The 17527-nt window shown below is 34.8% G+C and overlaps 2 protein-coding genes across 2 annotated transcripts; one reads left to right on the forward strand and one right to left on the reverse strand.

Moving 5' to 3' along the window:
* Window positions 1-3240: 3240 nt before the first annotated feature.
* On the forward strand, window positions 3241-4527 carry LOC118202449 (uncharacterized protein F54H12.2-like). The gene has a single exon (XM_035374629.2). The coding sequence runs from the start codon at window positions 3241-3243 to the stop codon at window positions 4525-4527; it is 1287 nt and encodes a 428-aa protein (XP_035230520.2).
* Window positions 4528-5984: 1457 nt separating this feature from the next.
* Window positions 5985-11290, reverse strand: LOC118202448 (uncharacterized). The gene is made up of 2 exons (XM_085822152.1): window positions 11169-11290; window positions 5985-11049 (listed from the first exon to the last, which is right to left on the reverse strand). The coding sequence occupies exon 2, from the start codon at window positions 10621-10623 to the stop codon at window positions 7894-7896; it is 2730 nt and encodes a 909-aa protein (XP_085678278.1). The 5' UTR covers window positions 10624-11049; window positions 11169-11290; the 3' UTR covers window positions 5985-7893.
* Window positions 11291-17527: the final 6237 nt, after the last annotated feature.

Here is a 17527-nt window from a genome sequence, read left to right on the forward strand (position 1 = left end):
TGTTATTCGTATTCCGCACCTTGGTTTTGGGAAGAACCAGACATTGAATTCATTCAAGGTCTTCCGGATAGATACGAAAAAGGGGATTTGATAGTGGTCGATGACCTGATGCATCGACTAAATGAGAAAATTGCCGATCTTTTTACTGCCGCCTCACACCATTGTGAAGTCAGCGTTATAGTGATATTACAAAACTTATTCCCTCGTTTAAAGGTTATGCGCGACATTAGTCTTAATGCGCATTATATCATTTTGTTTAAAAATGCAAGAGATGTCTCCCAAGTTAGTTGCTTAGGACGACAGTTATATCCTCAGAACTGGCATTTTTTGACGGATGCTTATATAAAAGCAACTACGAAACCCTTTGGTTATTTAGTTATTGATTTACACCCTCAAACATCGGAGGAGGATCGGATGCGCGAAAATCTGTTTCCAGATAAAGAAGGAATACTGTAATTATTTCGTCCGAAATGACGAAGAAGAATTTGAAAAAGCAGTATCATTTCTTGCGAATATTAGCTCATTCCCACCCATCGCAGAAACGTGCTTTGTTACAGACTGCAAATAAGGATCAAATTTTATTTCTCTGCGAAGTTTGTTTAAATATTTTGAATGGAAATATCCCCGTTAATGTACGTAAGCTGAAAAAATATAAGAATCTCTTAAGGTTGCTATCTAAAAAACACGAAAGCATACAAAAGAAAAAAAGAATTTTAGTCAACCAATCGGGAGGCTTTTTACCATTGATTGCTCCGGCAATAATATCTGCCTTGGGTGGTATTTTAGGACCAGTTATCAGCAAACGACTGTAAAAAAAAATTCTTAATCCCAATTTTGGGCTACAATGGCCAAAAGAGTGGCTCTCATACCCGAAGAATTGGTATCGTCTTATCATCTTCAGAAGCCAGAATTGAGATTGGAAGATGACATAGACACGTTATTAGAAAGAGCAAAATTACCCGACGACATGAAAGCAAAGTTGTTGGGGCAACTAATCACGCGGTATCACAGAACAGTGCACGCACCACCAGAACCTATACATGTGAGCCTTGCGAATGAAGCGAAAGAAGAGAAGGGATTCCAGCAAGTGGAAGATCCTGTTATTAGGGATATTATTCTATCAACACCCCAGAAATTTTCTAAATTGGTGCCTCTGGTCACCGAAAAATTAAAATCGAGGCTTTATTCATGGAACGATCGCGGAGAAATGATTCTTGACGGTAAAACGATTCAGGGATCCAGTATGGTGGATTTCTTTAATTACCTAATGAGAAATATAAAAAATGCTCGAGAGCCAAGGCATTTCGATGTATTTCTAAAGGCTATCGAAGAAATTAATATACCGCGCTCATGGATAGGGAATCAGAATGTGTTGTCTCGTATGAGAGATACCTCATCGCACTACCCCCTCACGAAAAATAAATCCTCGAGCGGCGAGGAAAATGTCTTTCGATGGCCCCCCATCAAATGTGAAAGACTTCGATTATCAAACAAAAAGAAAACAGCAGAGATATAAAGTACAGCAGGAAAGAAGAAGGAGATCCCAAAGTCAAACACCTTATAAAGAGGAATGGGAGGAGCTTTAAACGATGCCGACGCAATTTTAGAAAATATCTATTACGATGTAGAAAACCCCGCTTCGTATGGCGGAGTGGTAAGATTGGCTCGTGCCGCACAACTTCCGTTGAAAACGACGCGTCTATGGTTAATGAAACAGGATGCTTATACGTTACATAAACCAGTTCGCTTTAATTTCAAACGACGGAAGGTGTTGTCTTTCGGCATTGGAGAATTAATGCAATGCGATTTGATTGATTTGTCTAAGCTCTCTAAATATAACGATGGTGTAAAATATTTATTAACAGCAATTGATGTGTTTTCTAAACGCGGGTATGCCATTCCTTTAAAATCGAAGAGTGCAGATTCTGTACTCGAAGGATTTAAGAAGCTATTTAAGGAGACAAATTTTGTGGTGAATTTACAAACAGATGAGGGAAAAGAATTTTTTAATAAAAAAGTTCGTGACTATTTTAGAAGACATGGAATACATCATTATGCCTCTAACAGCGAATACAAGGCGAGTGTTGTAGAGCGATTTAATCGAACGCTAAAATCTAAACTCTATCGAATATTTACTTACACCAATTCCTACAGGTATGTGCATGTCTTGAAATCAGTTTTGAAAAGCTATAATTTGAGTATTCATCGTAGCACTGGTTATGCACCTGCCGACGTGAAGCCGGAACTAGAAAGTGAAATTTTTGAAAAACTGTATGGCTATAGCATAAAACCGAGATACAAATTTGAGGTAAATGACCAGGTGAGGATTTCTAAAACAAGGCGAGCATTTCGCAAAGGTTATTTGCCCAGTTGGACGGATGAGGTTTTTGTCATATATAAGAGATATCCTTCGAGTCCTCCGACATATCTGCTTAAAGATTTAAAAGGAACAGTTCTGAAAGGAAGGTTTTACGAACAAGAGTTACAAAAAGTATTAAAGAGTTCTCACGATTTCTGGAGAGTGGAAAAAATTCTGCAAACGAGAGGTGTCGGTGCTAAGAAAGAATATTTCGTCAAGTGGAAAGGCTTTGATCGACGGTTTAATTCGTGGGTGAAAGCGTCATGGATGGAATGACAGACGAATTCTACGTTACTCTACCCAGCAATGCGAGCATGCAGTATTCGAAACGATAGAAATAGAACTGAGAACGAGTAGCGGGAAAATAATTACCTTTACGGGAGGAAAAACATTTGTAGTCCTGTCTTTTCGCCGTAAGAAAACTATATAAATTGAAGATTTTTCAAGCTTTCCTCTCACTTTCTTAAAACATCCTTAGAGAAATGCACTTAAATCAGAAAGAGTGCGAATCCTATTATTGTGCTCAAGTTGGTGGCGGCGGTGGTGTTTACTTTCAAGGTATACCTCACCAACGAGGTTATGGGTTTTTTGGAGATTTGCGCCGATACATTACGCCGTTGGCACTTAGAGCCGGTCGTTATTTGGGCAAACAGTTGATGCAAACAGGAAAGAACGTCTTGTCAGATGTTGCAGCGGGATCGTCATTTAAGGACTCTGCTCGGAGCAGGTTACTTTAGACCTCTAATAAAATAAAAAGTGATATTTTTGAAAAATTACAGAGGGGAGAAGGTATAAAAAGAAAGCGCAAGAGGAAAAATCGTCAATCAAAGAGCAAGCGTTGTAAGACAAAAGCAGATATTTTTACATAAAGATTAATAGTAATGGAAACTCAGGGGGTTATATGCCTTAAGAGCGAATTGGATCTCTTTAATGGTGTCGCCGTACAACTGGGCATCGATTCCTCTTCCTTCGTGGAAATCCACCCCGTATCTTCATTGTCTGATAAGACGCCCATAGAATTTTACATTAGCGGTAATGGTGAACACTATTTGGATTTGGCGCATACGATACTACACACACGACTTAAAATAACGAAAAAAAACGATACCAATCTCACCGACGCCGACGGGGTGGCACCTGTTAATTATATTTTAAAGACATTCTTTTCCGACTGTTCAATATTTTTAAATGATAAACAGGTTTCGTCACAAGTGAATTATTCTTATAGAGCCCTTTTGGAAAGTTTGTTGTTCTATTCCAAATCAGGTCAAGATAATCTACTGAGTGCTGGCTTATTTGCAAAAGATACTGCATCTAAGCATGATGTTGTGGGAGACGAAAACGAAGGTTATACAACGCGTGCAAATCGTTGCAAGTTTAGCCAAAGCCTCGACCTCGTGGGACCATTGCACTTCGATTTGGCCACTCAACCAAAATTGTTGGTCAACGGGGTTAATGTACGCATTAAACTGGAAAGGCATAAAGATGTTTTCACTTTGATGTCGGCAAACGATAATTATAAAATTAGAATTCAGCTAGCAAAACTATACGTGAGAAAAGTCAGCGTGGCTCCCTCCATCCTAATAGCACACGAAAAGGCTTTAGAAAAAGGAGTTATTAAGATGCCCATTCGTAGGATTGACATAAAAAGTTTTGCAATATCGAGCGGTTTGCAATCGACAACTGTAGCAAACGCTTTTATTGGTCAGCTACCCACACGTCTCATTCTAGGTTTTGTATCTAATGCCGCCTATAATGGAAGCATCAACAGAAATCCTTTTAAATTTCATCACTATAACCTAAACTACCTATGCATATTAAATGGGGGACAGATGATACCTTCCAAACCCTATCAGCCCAATTTCGAAAAAACATTTTATGGGCGAAGTTATTTAAGCATCTTTACAGATTTAAATCGATATCATTCAAGCTCCAACATTAATATCTCCTTTGATGAATACAAAGATGGGTATACATTATATGCCGTTGATTTGACTCCAGATATGGCATCTAATGAAAGCCACGTAAGCATAAATAAGAGCGGAAACATAGCCATTGATATCAAATTTGCAGCGGCCTTGCCAGAAACAGTTACCCTGATAGTCTATGCTGAATACAGGAACATAATTGAAATAGACAAGTCACGCGGAGTCACGACAGATTATTAAAAATCATGGACGAAGTTTTGCAAATATACGGAAATGAAATTAGCGAACTAGCTAAGGAGGCGGGTGCAGGCGAGGAGGTAATTCGAAGTATAGGCGATATGATGTTTTCCAATAAAATAGCGAACCTGCGCATTGCATTCTTTCTCGCTTTTGCCGAAAAAATTATTGAAATTTTCCCATCAAAGAAACATCAGTGTACGAAGAAGTGTTTAAAAGCATATACAGAAATATTCATTTCGAACAAAGGCGGTAATGGATACTTTAACTCTGTGTCAATATGCCTGTGGCGACAGTCGAATCAAAAAAACATTTGGAGGTGTATATCCTTCCGATTTCATACCCTTACGAAAGAGACATTACTCCTCATTTATAGTGAATTCGGATCCGCATACTTTACCTGGGAGCCACTGGATTTCGATATATTTTAAGAAAAACAGCACGGCATATTACTTCGACAGTTATGGTCTTGCTCCATCTAACAAAAATATTTTAAACTTTTTAATGACCAACGCTAACAAAACATTTTATAATAAAATATGCTTTCAAGATGATACCAGTACATCCTGCGGAAAATTTGCTCTTTATTTTTTATTTTGTATGGTAAGAGAGTACTCTTTGAAGGACCTCTGCACGAAAAATAAGAAAAAAAATGAAATTTTTATTAGGGAATTTAAAAAAAAAAAAAATTCAAACGTCGCCGCTGTTGTCATGCTTTTCATGCCAAGAAACAAAATTGTGTGTCTTTGATAAATATGCGTGTTATTCCTGCAAAACATCACTAACGCTTCAGAAGTCGACGATGGAACGTTACGGCTATTTGCACACTGGAAACTCCGAAAACAGTCCTGTTGAAGAAGTACACGTTGAAAAAATTAATCATTTTTTCTTTAAAAACCTAAGCGACTGCATTCGTAATGCTCTTTACGATGAAAACACTAGCGGGAAAGGAAATCGTCATTACCTGAAAATTTTGAAGAATGCCGAAGTGGTCAAGCATATTCATAAAGCTGACCATCAACCACAACAACAATATGGATATTGCTACTTATACATTCAAAATGAACAAATAGCTCTTTTTTCGGCATGTAGTAAATTATATAATAGCATGTTGGATTGTGTTTCTTCGAAAAAAACTGAATATGAAAGTGAATGTATAAGAGATGAAAGCTATGTAATTAAAATTGCTTACTTTGTTATTCTGAATGATGATGCTATTGTGCGAGAATTACATCGCACTTGTGTGTAACACAAACAATTTGATCAATAAAAAGGATTTTTTTTCTTTCAAATGCAATTTTTTTTTGTCTCTGAAAAAAAATATCAGATATATAGATAAATAATACATTTTTACACTTATTTATGAGCTGCCTTTTTCTATTCCACTGTTTTGTTTTCCGGTAAAAGCATCTGCCTTGAAGAAATTAATAAAATGTAAATTCCTCCAAGAAGATACTAAAACCGGACCTCTTGGATAAGGTCCATTTTTTTATTTTTTTTCTAAAGGATTACAGAAGCTTAATACAAAATAATCATTCTTGTATGCATGATACAATGAAAAAATCAAATGAAACAAAAAACATATTACTGTTGTAAAATATATAAAGGTATCAAAAATTAAAATGAACATTTAAAAAAAATCAAAACTATTTTTCGATGTAAATCCAATATGGGAACTAACCCATTATTTTCATTACACCATGTGAGATGTTATATTGATAATACAATAAGTAATCAAATAAAACAAAAAGTACATTTCACATTGTTACAAACATAAATGGAATCATTACATATCAACAAAAATTTCAGAGTGTTTATAAAATAAAAATGATTAATCAGAATATTGCCATAATGTATCAGTATTTTTGTTCATATTCGACAGTTAAAAGAAAAGTTTTCTACATAACCTCCATCGCAATTATTATAACAGTGATCATGGTTAATTCGGGGACATTCGTGTATCAAGTTTCCAAAAGAAATGCAACATGAATTCTCGTCGCAAACGAAATACAGAGGACTTTGCTTACATATCTCACAGCAGTTATCTTCATTTCGCATATAAGAAAGGGTATCCCTTTCATTATAACATAAGAAATGATTGAATTTTCTGAAAATTTTACATTTCGTTCTGGTAGTGTCTGGTTGACATCGTAACCACAATTCTAAACATTTGTTGCAGCTTTTCAAATAAATATTAGACTCATTATTTTGAACAATTACATGTTTTACAAATGTGATATGTGCAATCTTTAGGTGTAAAAGAAATATAACATCATCATCAAAGAAAAACCAGGCAATAAATTGTTTAGAAAACCACTTATTAAATCGAATTCTTTCATAGAGAGTTAAACTTTCATCCCAAAATACATCGCTGTTCTCTAAGGAGAAACTACTTTCAAAATCAATCCAGAATCGACCTTTCTCTATTATATCTCTTAAAATCATACAAGGAATATTCAGTTCTACATTATACAGTTCAGCTATACATAATATCGAAGATAAAATAGTTTGAATACACATATCTTGCAAAGAAATTGGTTGAAATAAAGCCATATCTTCTGGGTATTCTATGGGAGGGAAACACATTTTTGTTTTTTGGCGATCATTAGCATAAAAAAATATAAGTTGCAAAAATACAATGTCACACTCTACAATAAAATGTTACAAAAAAGTTCCATCATTTTTTTTTTAATTCATGTCTTCTTCACGCGTGTTATAGTGACCATAAGACAATGATTGAATTCCATCATCTAACAAATATTTTTTGTCATAATATCCCGAGAGGCTAGCTTTATTTTGAAAAATCGTTTGCAGTTCGTGCTTTTTTGAAATGATTGAATATTGGGAATTCCTAATCAGGGAAGCATTTTCGAAAACGTTTTTATACGTTTCAAATCCAATGTTTTTGAGCGCGCTCCTTTTGATTCCTTTCGCGGTCTTTTTAACAGTATCACCGAAACGAAATGCGTACATTTTTTCATTTCAAACCCACAAATTCCGATATGGGGGTGAGTGTCTCACTTTTTAGAAATCCCAGTTTTCCACGGTTTGCTTCATTAAACATTATATGATTGGGTTCGAAATTACTGCAATCCAAAATATTTAAAAAATTTGTTTTTAAATCACTATATACATCTTCAGTTGTTATATAGAGATACAAAGAATCTGTATCTGTGTATAACAACTCGCATTTTTCTTTGTAAAAGTGTTTAAAATGGGAATAGAATAATTTATACATGTGCAACTTCGCTAATTCTAAAACGCTGAAACCTATATAAATCGGTTTATCTAGACACAAATTTGGATTTTTCATTTTGAAAACTGAAAAATTTTCATTTATTATTTCAAAATATTCCAGCAGAGGACTGTTTAACTTTTTTTGGCATTGTTCCTCACTAAAACGCCCTGTACGCGAATACGTTTCCTAACATTTTGACAGGTTTTTCCATAGAAAGCGTTATTCATCTTTTTAAAGAAAGAATTTTCAAATTCGCTAGACGCATTTTGTCTTTTCATATTATTGAAAGCAATGTATTCTTTAAGCCACGCTCGTTGTTTGAAAGCTAAAATTCTATGAATTTTCTTAATTATTAAACCCTGTTCTACGTAAAACTTTAGATTTAAATAATGAGCGATGTAGTTTTTTTTTTCAAAAAAATTGGGTAATAATTTTTTGCATGGAAGTGTCGTCTCTAACTGAAATTTTTTGCTCAGGGTTTTGGCGTAAGGCGATAGCATGTCAAAAGTGAGTTCAAAATGTTCCGGTGCTAGCGGTAAATCATTGTGTTGGTCATGCAGATGGGAGGGATATAACAGATCGGATTCGATAATATACCCCACATCACCGTCTTCAACACAAGACAAAATATCAAACGCCTCCACCTCATTTTCCTTTAACCAGTAGAAACCTCCCAATGGCAGGTGCTGGCTCATTACACACCCGTATAGATTATTTGCGTCTAAGGCTAAGATATAGCTGTGTGGTAAATCGGGTTTATAACTCTCGGGGATATAAGGATTATTTGCAAGAGCATAACGTCTACCCAGAAAACAAATACCTCCTCGCATTTGGTTTTCAAACCAAATGTATTGATTCACATCTCCTAGAAGCTCTAATTCAATTTTAGACGCTTTTAGTCCGGCATTCCACGTTAATTCGGCAGCCGTTATAAAATGTACAGGATCCAACTGGTAATATTTTAGAGCGGTGCGTCTGAAGGATAAAAATACTTCGGCTAGCAAAATAACATCTGTATTTTGATATAACTCTAAGTAATCGGCAAAAGTGTTACATCCAAACGAATGAAACACGTGTGTGGCATGTGCATAATCTTCGTCGGAAACTGCTTCTCCTTGTAATACATTATTAAACGCGCTCTGCGGTGGAAGCGAAGTTTCATCCAACACCGATGTTGACGCAAAATATGAGTAAGGAAATACGCCTTTCCGCAATAACAATTCTCGTTGGGGATTTTTCTCAAAAAATGCATTAAACAATTTAAATTCGTGTTGTGACGTTTTCAAATTCGACACCAAAGTGTCCAAAGACGCATCTAAAAATTGAAACGAATCAATAAATTTCATTTCATCTAGTGTAAACATGGTGAATTTTTCCAAATTCACCGGAATAATGTTAACTTTATTTGCATACATTTTCGGCATGTGTTTTAGTAACAGGTGACTATCATAATTCCTGAAATTATGAATTACCACCGGAATGTAGTATGACACTTTAAAATTCAAATTACAGGAGCGATGTGCAAGACCTCTCACATGCCCATCACTCCAGTGGCAGTGATCTCTGACCCGAACATCGCCTTCTAAGAAAGGATTCAAACATATATGACATATATTTGAATCGTAACTTTTTTCCGACATCTCCTGCATCGGTAAACACTCTTTCATCTTTTGCAAAATTTTAGATTTGATTTCGCTCAACGTTGTGAAAAAATGTTCCATTACAGTCTCTCCGCAAAAATATTCATGAAAAATAATCTTGTCTTCCACGTCAGTAACTATTAGGGTATAACTAATAGGAATATGCTGTTCAATTGGGGTAGTATGACTCTGTTGCGGAGAAGGAAACGCAGTTTGAATCTTGCGCGTGAGGCATTCAAAATCGGTAAAGACACAAAAAGGATGATAATGCATTTTCATTAAATTTGTAAATTTAAGAAGTGTGTTTTTAGGAATGCTAACTTTCTGCGGTTTGTTTTCATTGCAAAGAGTTTTGTGATACTCTAACGTTTCCCTTCTCTGAAACCCACTTAAACAAGTTTTACAAAAAAAATTTACTCGTTTTTCGTTTGCGTGTAATAGGCGATTAAAATTTCGAATACAAAAGAAATGTTTTTGAAAATATAGCAAATCTACTGTTTTTGTCGCATTTCGCTTTTCACTTAATTGCAAAGGTAATATTTCATTTTCCTCATATCCATACACGTTTATGGATACATCGTTCAGGTTTTCAAACATTTTTACATCGTCTAACGCTAAGGGAAATTTGAGGGATCCTAATTTAAAACGTGATATATGCTTTTTATACAAGTAAGCCTTCTGAGGATTTCTAGTGAATTTCGGAAAAACACTTGCGGCAACAGAATATAAAATACAATTGTCGTCACCACATTTGATATTTAACAACGCTTTTCTATTTTTTAATCCCGTCGGTAAAGCGATGTTTTTACAACCACCGCGATTTTCTCGATAGTTTCCAACGTGTAAGTCAAGGTACTCTAACTTTTTTATTTTCCACCCGCTTCCATTACGCACAAAATTATCTATCAAATTTAAAATCTTTTTAAAGCATCTGTCAATGCTTTCGTAGATTTGGTTAGAGGGTAAAATCCTTTCGCAATGAGAACAAAAATAAAAACACTGATTAATTTCTTTTTCATCTTTCCCCAGTTTCTCAAAACATATTTTCAAACATATTAAAATCCTGAGTCTTAAACTCGATCTAGTATTTAAAATGTTGTATATGGCAGGGCGTGCCGTTCTGAATATCTCATACGGATCTTTCTGAGAAGCATCGAATGTTGTTCTTAAAGTGCGCAAATAGCCTCGGTGGGCTTGCGCTAACTGAATAAAATTCATCATTTGAAAAAAATAATAAATAAATAATGGAACTTTTTTGTTTACAATATTATATAAAATTCACATTAATTTACTAACTTCCACTACCGCTTTCCAGCAAAATCAGCATTTTGATATCTTTTATTTTTTTTTTATTTTACATACAGTGACTCTTAATCACCCCCAAAGCTTCGATTATACGATCAATACAATTCATATTTATATTAAATCTTTTGGGGGTGGCGGCGGTTTCGGGATACACCCTTACAAATGAAACATAATTGACATTTTTGAAGTCACAAGTTTCTATTGAAACATTTTTTCCAATGTATATTTTAATTTTTTTGAGTTTTTTGCGGGAGGTTTCGCCTTCCTCTGGAGCGAGGTTTAAAATAAGATCTTCCGACGGCTGCACATCTCCCAACGTGTCAACACATCTACGTTTGCGTTCTAAAATAAACTAATTTTAATTATAATTTTATGCTTAACATTTATCGCAGAAAGTATTTAACAATAAAAGAACAATAACACACACACAAAAAAAAAAAAAAACCTTACGTTTCACTCACCATTACGAGCTTCCATTGTAATCCTTATGGAGGATGATAGCACCAACCTCACCGCTTCGAAATGTAATGATCAAGCGAAAGTTTCACAAGTCTCGCCTTGTGCGCTTACAGGATGTTTACGCTTTCAAAACACGTATTTCATCAAATACTACTTTCACCTCCCCCTCAAAATCTTAACCTTGATCTAACCTTTCTCAAGGAAAAGCGACCATCTCGTTCCTAATTTAGCAATGCAGAATATTATCCCAGCCCACTCAACTGAAATCAACCCTTTCAAATGTGCATATTACATTCGACTCGTGAATTTTAATTAAATCATTCCCCCCCCCTTTTTTTTTCCACAAGCCTCTCATCCTTCATTTAACGCACTATTTTAGAAAAACATAGTATATGACAAACAGTCTCGCCTACATTACCGCCTACCACTACATCCAAGTACATTTGAAGGTCGACGGCACTTCCGGGGTGCAGGGATACTCAAATCCTAACTACTCTGATGGAAGCAAGTATGCCCTGCATTATTAAAGGAGTCAAAAACGTGATCTTATATGATTTAAGCAATTTGCCTACCCCGTGAGTTTGTATCTTTACTCCCCCAGAGAGAACTGTGACTATTAAAGTCATCAATCATGGCTATAAAAGTGTAGGCGTCTATTCTATACAATCATTTTTGTCAAAATTTGAAAATATAACTCGGATTTTTGTTATTTGACTTCTGAATTAGTACTTGTTCGGCGTGTTATTGTGTCTTAATTAAACCTATAGTGGTCAAATGTGGTGAACGGGTCGGTCAACTACTATACTTCTTCTCCCAATCCAACTCTTTTGAAACAATCTGTAAAGACAAGCTGTAGCACGTCTTACACTATGTGTTGGACAACTACCATTGTGATACCGCAGGTTCATCCAAGTTTGCAGTTTCGAGATCTAACATTTGTGAAAGTTTGTCTTCCGAATGGTTAACATTTTTAAAGTAATCCAGTGTTCTGTGTATGATTAAAGTGTCTAAAAGATGTTGTTAATTATTGCACACTATACATTTACGGTCCATGGTACTGATGTTCCACTTGACGAAGCCTATGGGGATTATTTACTGATCAATAGTTCAAGTTGACTATTCACGTGGGCCATGATTTGCAAAATTTGCTTCATTACTAAACAAGATGCGTAGAAAAATCTGGTGTATCATATCTTGATGCTTAAGTAGAAAAGTTCACACGATTTTCTCACCTCCATGTAACTCTTGATGGAGAGCAATATGAAACGGATGGAACTTATGACAATGGAAGAATGTGTAACAAACACATTTGATTGACTGATGCTACTGCTACTACTTGGGATGTCTTGGAGAATTTGCGGACCTACAGTAACAGCAACTAGAAGATTGTTACCGTTTTTTCCAGTCACTCGTTTGTTTCTGTTACGCTCTGTAGGTGTTACATTTTCAGTTTCGCGTAATTTGTAAAAAGTTAAAAAATAATTATCGTGTTGGTGTACGTCCATTGCGGTATCTTGCGGCATACACATTAGATGAATAAATTCTTCCTGCATATCCCATACATCATGAGTATGTTAGCTTTTCAGCACTAGTAAATAATACTTTTCAGCACGTCTCTTCTATCTATCACAAAGTACTGAGAAGAAAGTCTCATGTAAGCAGTGTAAAAGAAAGAAAATGTGCACCAAATGCGAATATCGTAGCTAGTAACTACGCCGTTAAATGGAGCATATAACTGTGGGTATTTTCAATTTTGATACTACGATAGCTCGTAAACTACTTGCACTAGACTTGCACTAGAATCCTGCAAAAAACCTGATTGACACTATAAACTCCTCTAGTTTTATTTTATTGATCTCAATCGGAATTGTTTTATTTGAAAAAATGTATTTTTGTAAACTTAACTAATAATCATTAAAATGGTAGTTTGAATTTAGTGTGAGGTCAAATTATGAGCCAATTCCATTCTGTGAAATTAGCATATCAATAGCACCTTTTGTTTCAGAAATAATTGTGGTGCAAGTTTTAGGTGATTCGCTGTATATAATTAAAGAAAGGAGAACAAATATGTATATATTTTAACCATCAAATAGTTGCGCGCTTCCATCTATTACACAACAGATTCAAGCTATCTTCTATCATTGCCACTCCAATCAAGACTGCGACACAACTGGTTTTTCATCGTACCATCCAAAAATATCACATATATAAAGTGTCGGACCAAATCCTCACCTGTGCTTTTCACAGAATTGTCACTGAAAAATGATCTCTGAGTAATTAGTGATTTGACATTATACGAAATCCAGTATTAGCGTCGAATTCAAAGTTTTTGAAAGAGTAAACGAGTAAAAGAAAAAGTGATACATAGAAAATAGCTGGGGTATTTATACTCAGAATTTCTTTGTTTGAGTTTCAAATGACAATTGGATAAAACCTCACAGCAATGCGGAATACTGCAGGGAAAAAGTAACGTCAGTGCAGAAGCAAAGGGGTTGTCTTTTAATTCAAATTAGAAATTAAAAAGTCACTGCAAATTAAGTGTATTTCATATTTTACATATTTACGTATCCTCTTTTCTCCTCGTTACAGAAGCATATAATTAACTGCTTGGCAGCTTCACCTGTCGTAACAATTTAATTTGCGTATTTAAAATTATAGGATGCCGACTGCACACATTGTGCTACATGATGTTTACAGAATGTGCTTCCAATGAATTTTTTTATATCCTGAAAATAAAATGATGGCTAACAATAAAGCTAGCTGCGCTCTTCCATTTACTACAAAGCAAATTCAAGCAATCTATTACCGCCACTCCAACCATGAATGCGACGTAGTTGGTTTTTTCATCGTGCCATCTAAAATATTATCACATATATCTATATCTATATTATATATAAATCGGTTATTGCTGGAAACACTTTTCTATTTACAATGGATAAAATACTTTCCATTACATAATAATAAGTTACTAAAGAACTGTAATATTTTTAATTTTTAATTTTAATCTCCAATTTTATCTGTATTATGTAATATAATATCCTTCAAATGAAACTTTGTTAGTTATCCTTCACAATAACGGTCCCGAGACTGAAGGTTAATCGAGGCTCCAGTGTATATAGCATTTCAACAGAATTTGTTTAAAATTTTAAATAATGAAATTATCATGAGACCATCTGAATTGACATCGCCCAAACAATATAAAACGTAATGTGCAGTCAATCATAATACGATTAAAATTATAAATTAACCAATATTCTTCCCTCTGCTCAATTGCTGTGAGCTCTATGATGCCTTATTGAACTTTCTTTTTTTTCATTTGTAATATATATAATTAATTCCCTAGATTGCCTCACATTCAGTTGCAAATTTTCATTTTGAAATCATTGCGCTATATAGAGTAGGCAGCGAATACTCATTTTCTACATGCATGGGGGTTGTTAGGCTTAGAATTTCTGCGTAGTTTCAGAAAGAACCGCACGGTGAACATTCAGGTATTTTCATTTTAACCAATTCTTATCATCATAAGGTCAGGTGTTCCACTGTACGCCAGTATGAAAGGGCGAGCACACTGCACAAAGAGGACTACTGCCAGAGGAAAAATCTACGCTATCGTGCGGAAACTTTATTTTATACTCTCAGAAAACTCAGGACTCAGCATGAACAGAAAAAAGCGTATTTATACCACCATGAATCTTTTCATATGCCTCGCCTGTCTGGGCAAATGCAAAACGCAACGAAATTAAAAAACTGCAGACCATCCAAAATAAATATTTACGACTAATTACTGGAGCACCTTACTTCATCAGGAACAAAAATCTTCATGGAGATCTGAACATCGACTACGTTAAGACCCACCTCAACAAACTGAACGAAAGTTTCTATCAAAAAGCCATCCATAATCACTTTGCTGATTTTTCTGACGTGCTAAACTATGTAATAATCGATGACGACTACTTTGCTCGGCCCTTCACAGCTCACGTCTTTAATATGTTAAGTCAAAATAGCTAAAACTATCTCATCCCAAGTCGGACTTTGGACGTTTTCCCCACACAAGTTCCTGATCTGCTTCTTAGTCACTTCATATTTTCACAAGCATCGAGCATCAACAGAGTACCGAACAGATAGAGCTTAGACCTACAGATCCGCAGATCGTCAGTCCGATATTCAGTGGGTTACGACTTTTAGAAGTACTGGTCTTCTCCAAGATCTCCAGCAGATTCTTCACTTCCCCAAGCCATGTTTTTGGGTCATTTTCTTTCTTTTGAATGCTGATATTCCATCTTTCGATCTATTCATGTAAACCTCATCACCATGCCCATTGTGGAAACATCTCAAGGTTGCAGGGAAGTACTGCTGCCGCAGTAGAAACCCCTGCATAATCACGTTCGTATCAAAGTATCAAAGAAGACTTCCGCTTCTGGAGATAACTATTCGCTTCGTGAAAATGAGTTCCCGGTGAGCGGCGTTAGACGATAATGTTTTAAAGATGTTTCTTTGTTGATTTTGATTGTTAATAGTTTTCGTTGTATTTTAATCCAGAAATAAAAGTTTAACTTCGCAGTTCTTATTTTCGTAATAGTATGTAATATTACAGCATTGCGTTGCGTAAAGAATATAAAGCATATTGTGTAGCCAATCATAATACGCTTAAAATGATAATTAATAAATATGTGACCCTCTACTGTGGGCATTATGATGCCTTATTGATCTTTTTTTTTCGATTGTAATGTATATAATGTATACTGTATCACATTCAGCTACACATTTCATCTTGAAATCATTGTAATACAGTTTACCTACCCACACTTTCAAGAGTAAATTCTGTGTCATTATTAATCAAATACCATTTGGTACCTTAGCTACTGCCATAAAGAATTTTTGTCAGCTATAATGGCCCCAAAATTTGAGTGACCAAGTTCTGCTCTAAAACCGCAACGGTAGAATATCAAGTCTAAATTCTTCTACGCTTAAATTTTGATGAAAAAAGTACAAATGCCTTGTGCAAATACATTAGCAAGAACAATAAGCTTATCTTTAAAGAGGGTAATCTTTTATTATCTGATCGTATAAATTTGATTTAAATGTGGTACATTCTATTAAATTACTTTAGTCATGACTTTTTTTTTAAAAACTTTTTATCAGATTATTTGTATTTGTCATTAAAAGCTTTGTTTAATCGAAGAATAAGTAGAATCTTTGAAACATTATCTAGTTTATGCTTTGCATATTTGATTATGTAAGTTAGATAGTCGGTTAGGGAAAAATAATCTGGGGTGTTTTGCTCAAAAATTAAATTTACAATTTAAAAAATACGTGAGTATTAAGTAAATAATGATTCCAATCGAAAGGCACTTAGAATTAAAATTAAAGTATTTGCATAGCGTTTGAAGACTTTTTTGCAATGAGAATAGTTAAAAGCTATGTTACATCCAGAGCAAGCAATTTAATTTGCCAGTATTTATAATTCATGGTTACAAAAAATTAGATTGATAATTGACTAATGAATTAGAGGAGCAAATACTTTTTTGGACAGATATATTTATGCTCCATCATAGGATTATCCGCGAACTGTTTCCATTTTTATGTTCAAATGAAAAAAAAAAAAAAAAAAAAAAAAAAAAAAAAAAAAAAACAGAACCGAAAAATGTTGACATACCTTTCGAATTTCAATACAAATCAGAAGTCTTTCTAACAAAGACAGAAAGAAAAAGACATTCTGCTCTTTTGCAAACTCCAAATTGGCTTGACTTTCATTCTTTATTTTTACTAATTATCCATTGTAGTCATTTTTGAAAATCCGGCAACACGCAGAGCAGTAAAAGAATACCCTTAGATAAAATTAATTAGAAAGCGGTAAAATTCTCTTTGAGGTCTTAGATGTTACAGATGCCTTTTTTTTTAACTGAAAAAAATCGTCTACCACCATCTGCTTTACAAAAGGGGGGGGGGTTCATGGATTTGTCCATTTCGTTCAATAATCTAGGCCACTAACAAACTAGAAGGTAGCAAATTATACGGTTCGAACTGCCAGTCTGTCTCGTAAAACGAAGACGGTGTTGCTTCATCTGTCTTTCTGATCATATGTCACTGTTGTTTGATGCTTTAAGGGAGGAGGCGGGGAATTTTCACTTCATAATAATAACGATAATAATGTTTAGCAAATTATGAAATTTGCTGGAATGCGATATATATTTTGTTTTATTCGACTAAAGCAGGATACGGAATCCTGTGTGTAAAGATAAAAGAATTAACAAAAAATTCTTTTACAATATACAAAAAGAAACGCGACTATCCGTCATTCTATTAACGTCAGTTTCTGTTATCTGTCAGCCATTAAGACAAACCATTGGAAAGAATAATT

Source organism: Stegodyphus dumicola, chromosome 8 (assembly GCF_044657685.1).
Source record: "Stegodyphus dumicola isolate Sdum_Otavi_A_Nest chromosome 8, ASM4465768v1".
NCBI lineage: Eukaryota > Metazoa > Arthropoda > Arachnida > Araneae > Eresidae > Stegodyphus > Stegodyphus dumicola.

Bases quoted from the DNA above. Each gene is read 5' to 3' on its own strand.
- LOC118202449 (XM_035374629.2), top strand. From the start codon at position 3,241: ATGGAAACTCAGGGGGTTATATGCCTTAAGAGCGAATTGGATCTCTTT.
- LOC118202448 (XM_085822152.1), bottom strand. From the start codon at position 10,623: ATGATGAATTTTATTCAGTTAGCGCAAGCCCACCGAGGCTATTTGCGC.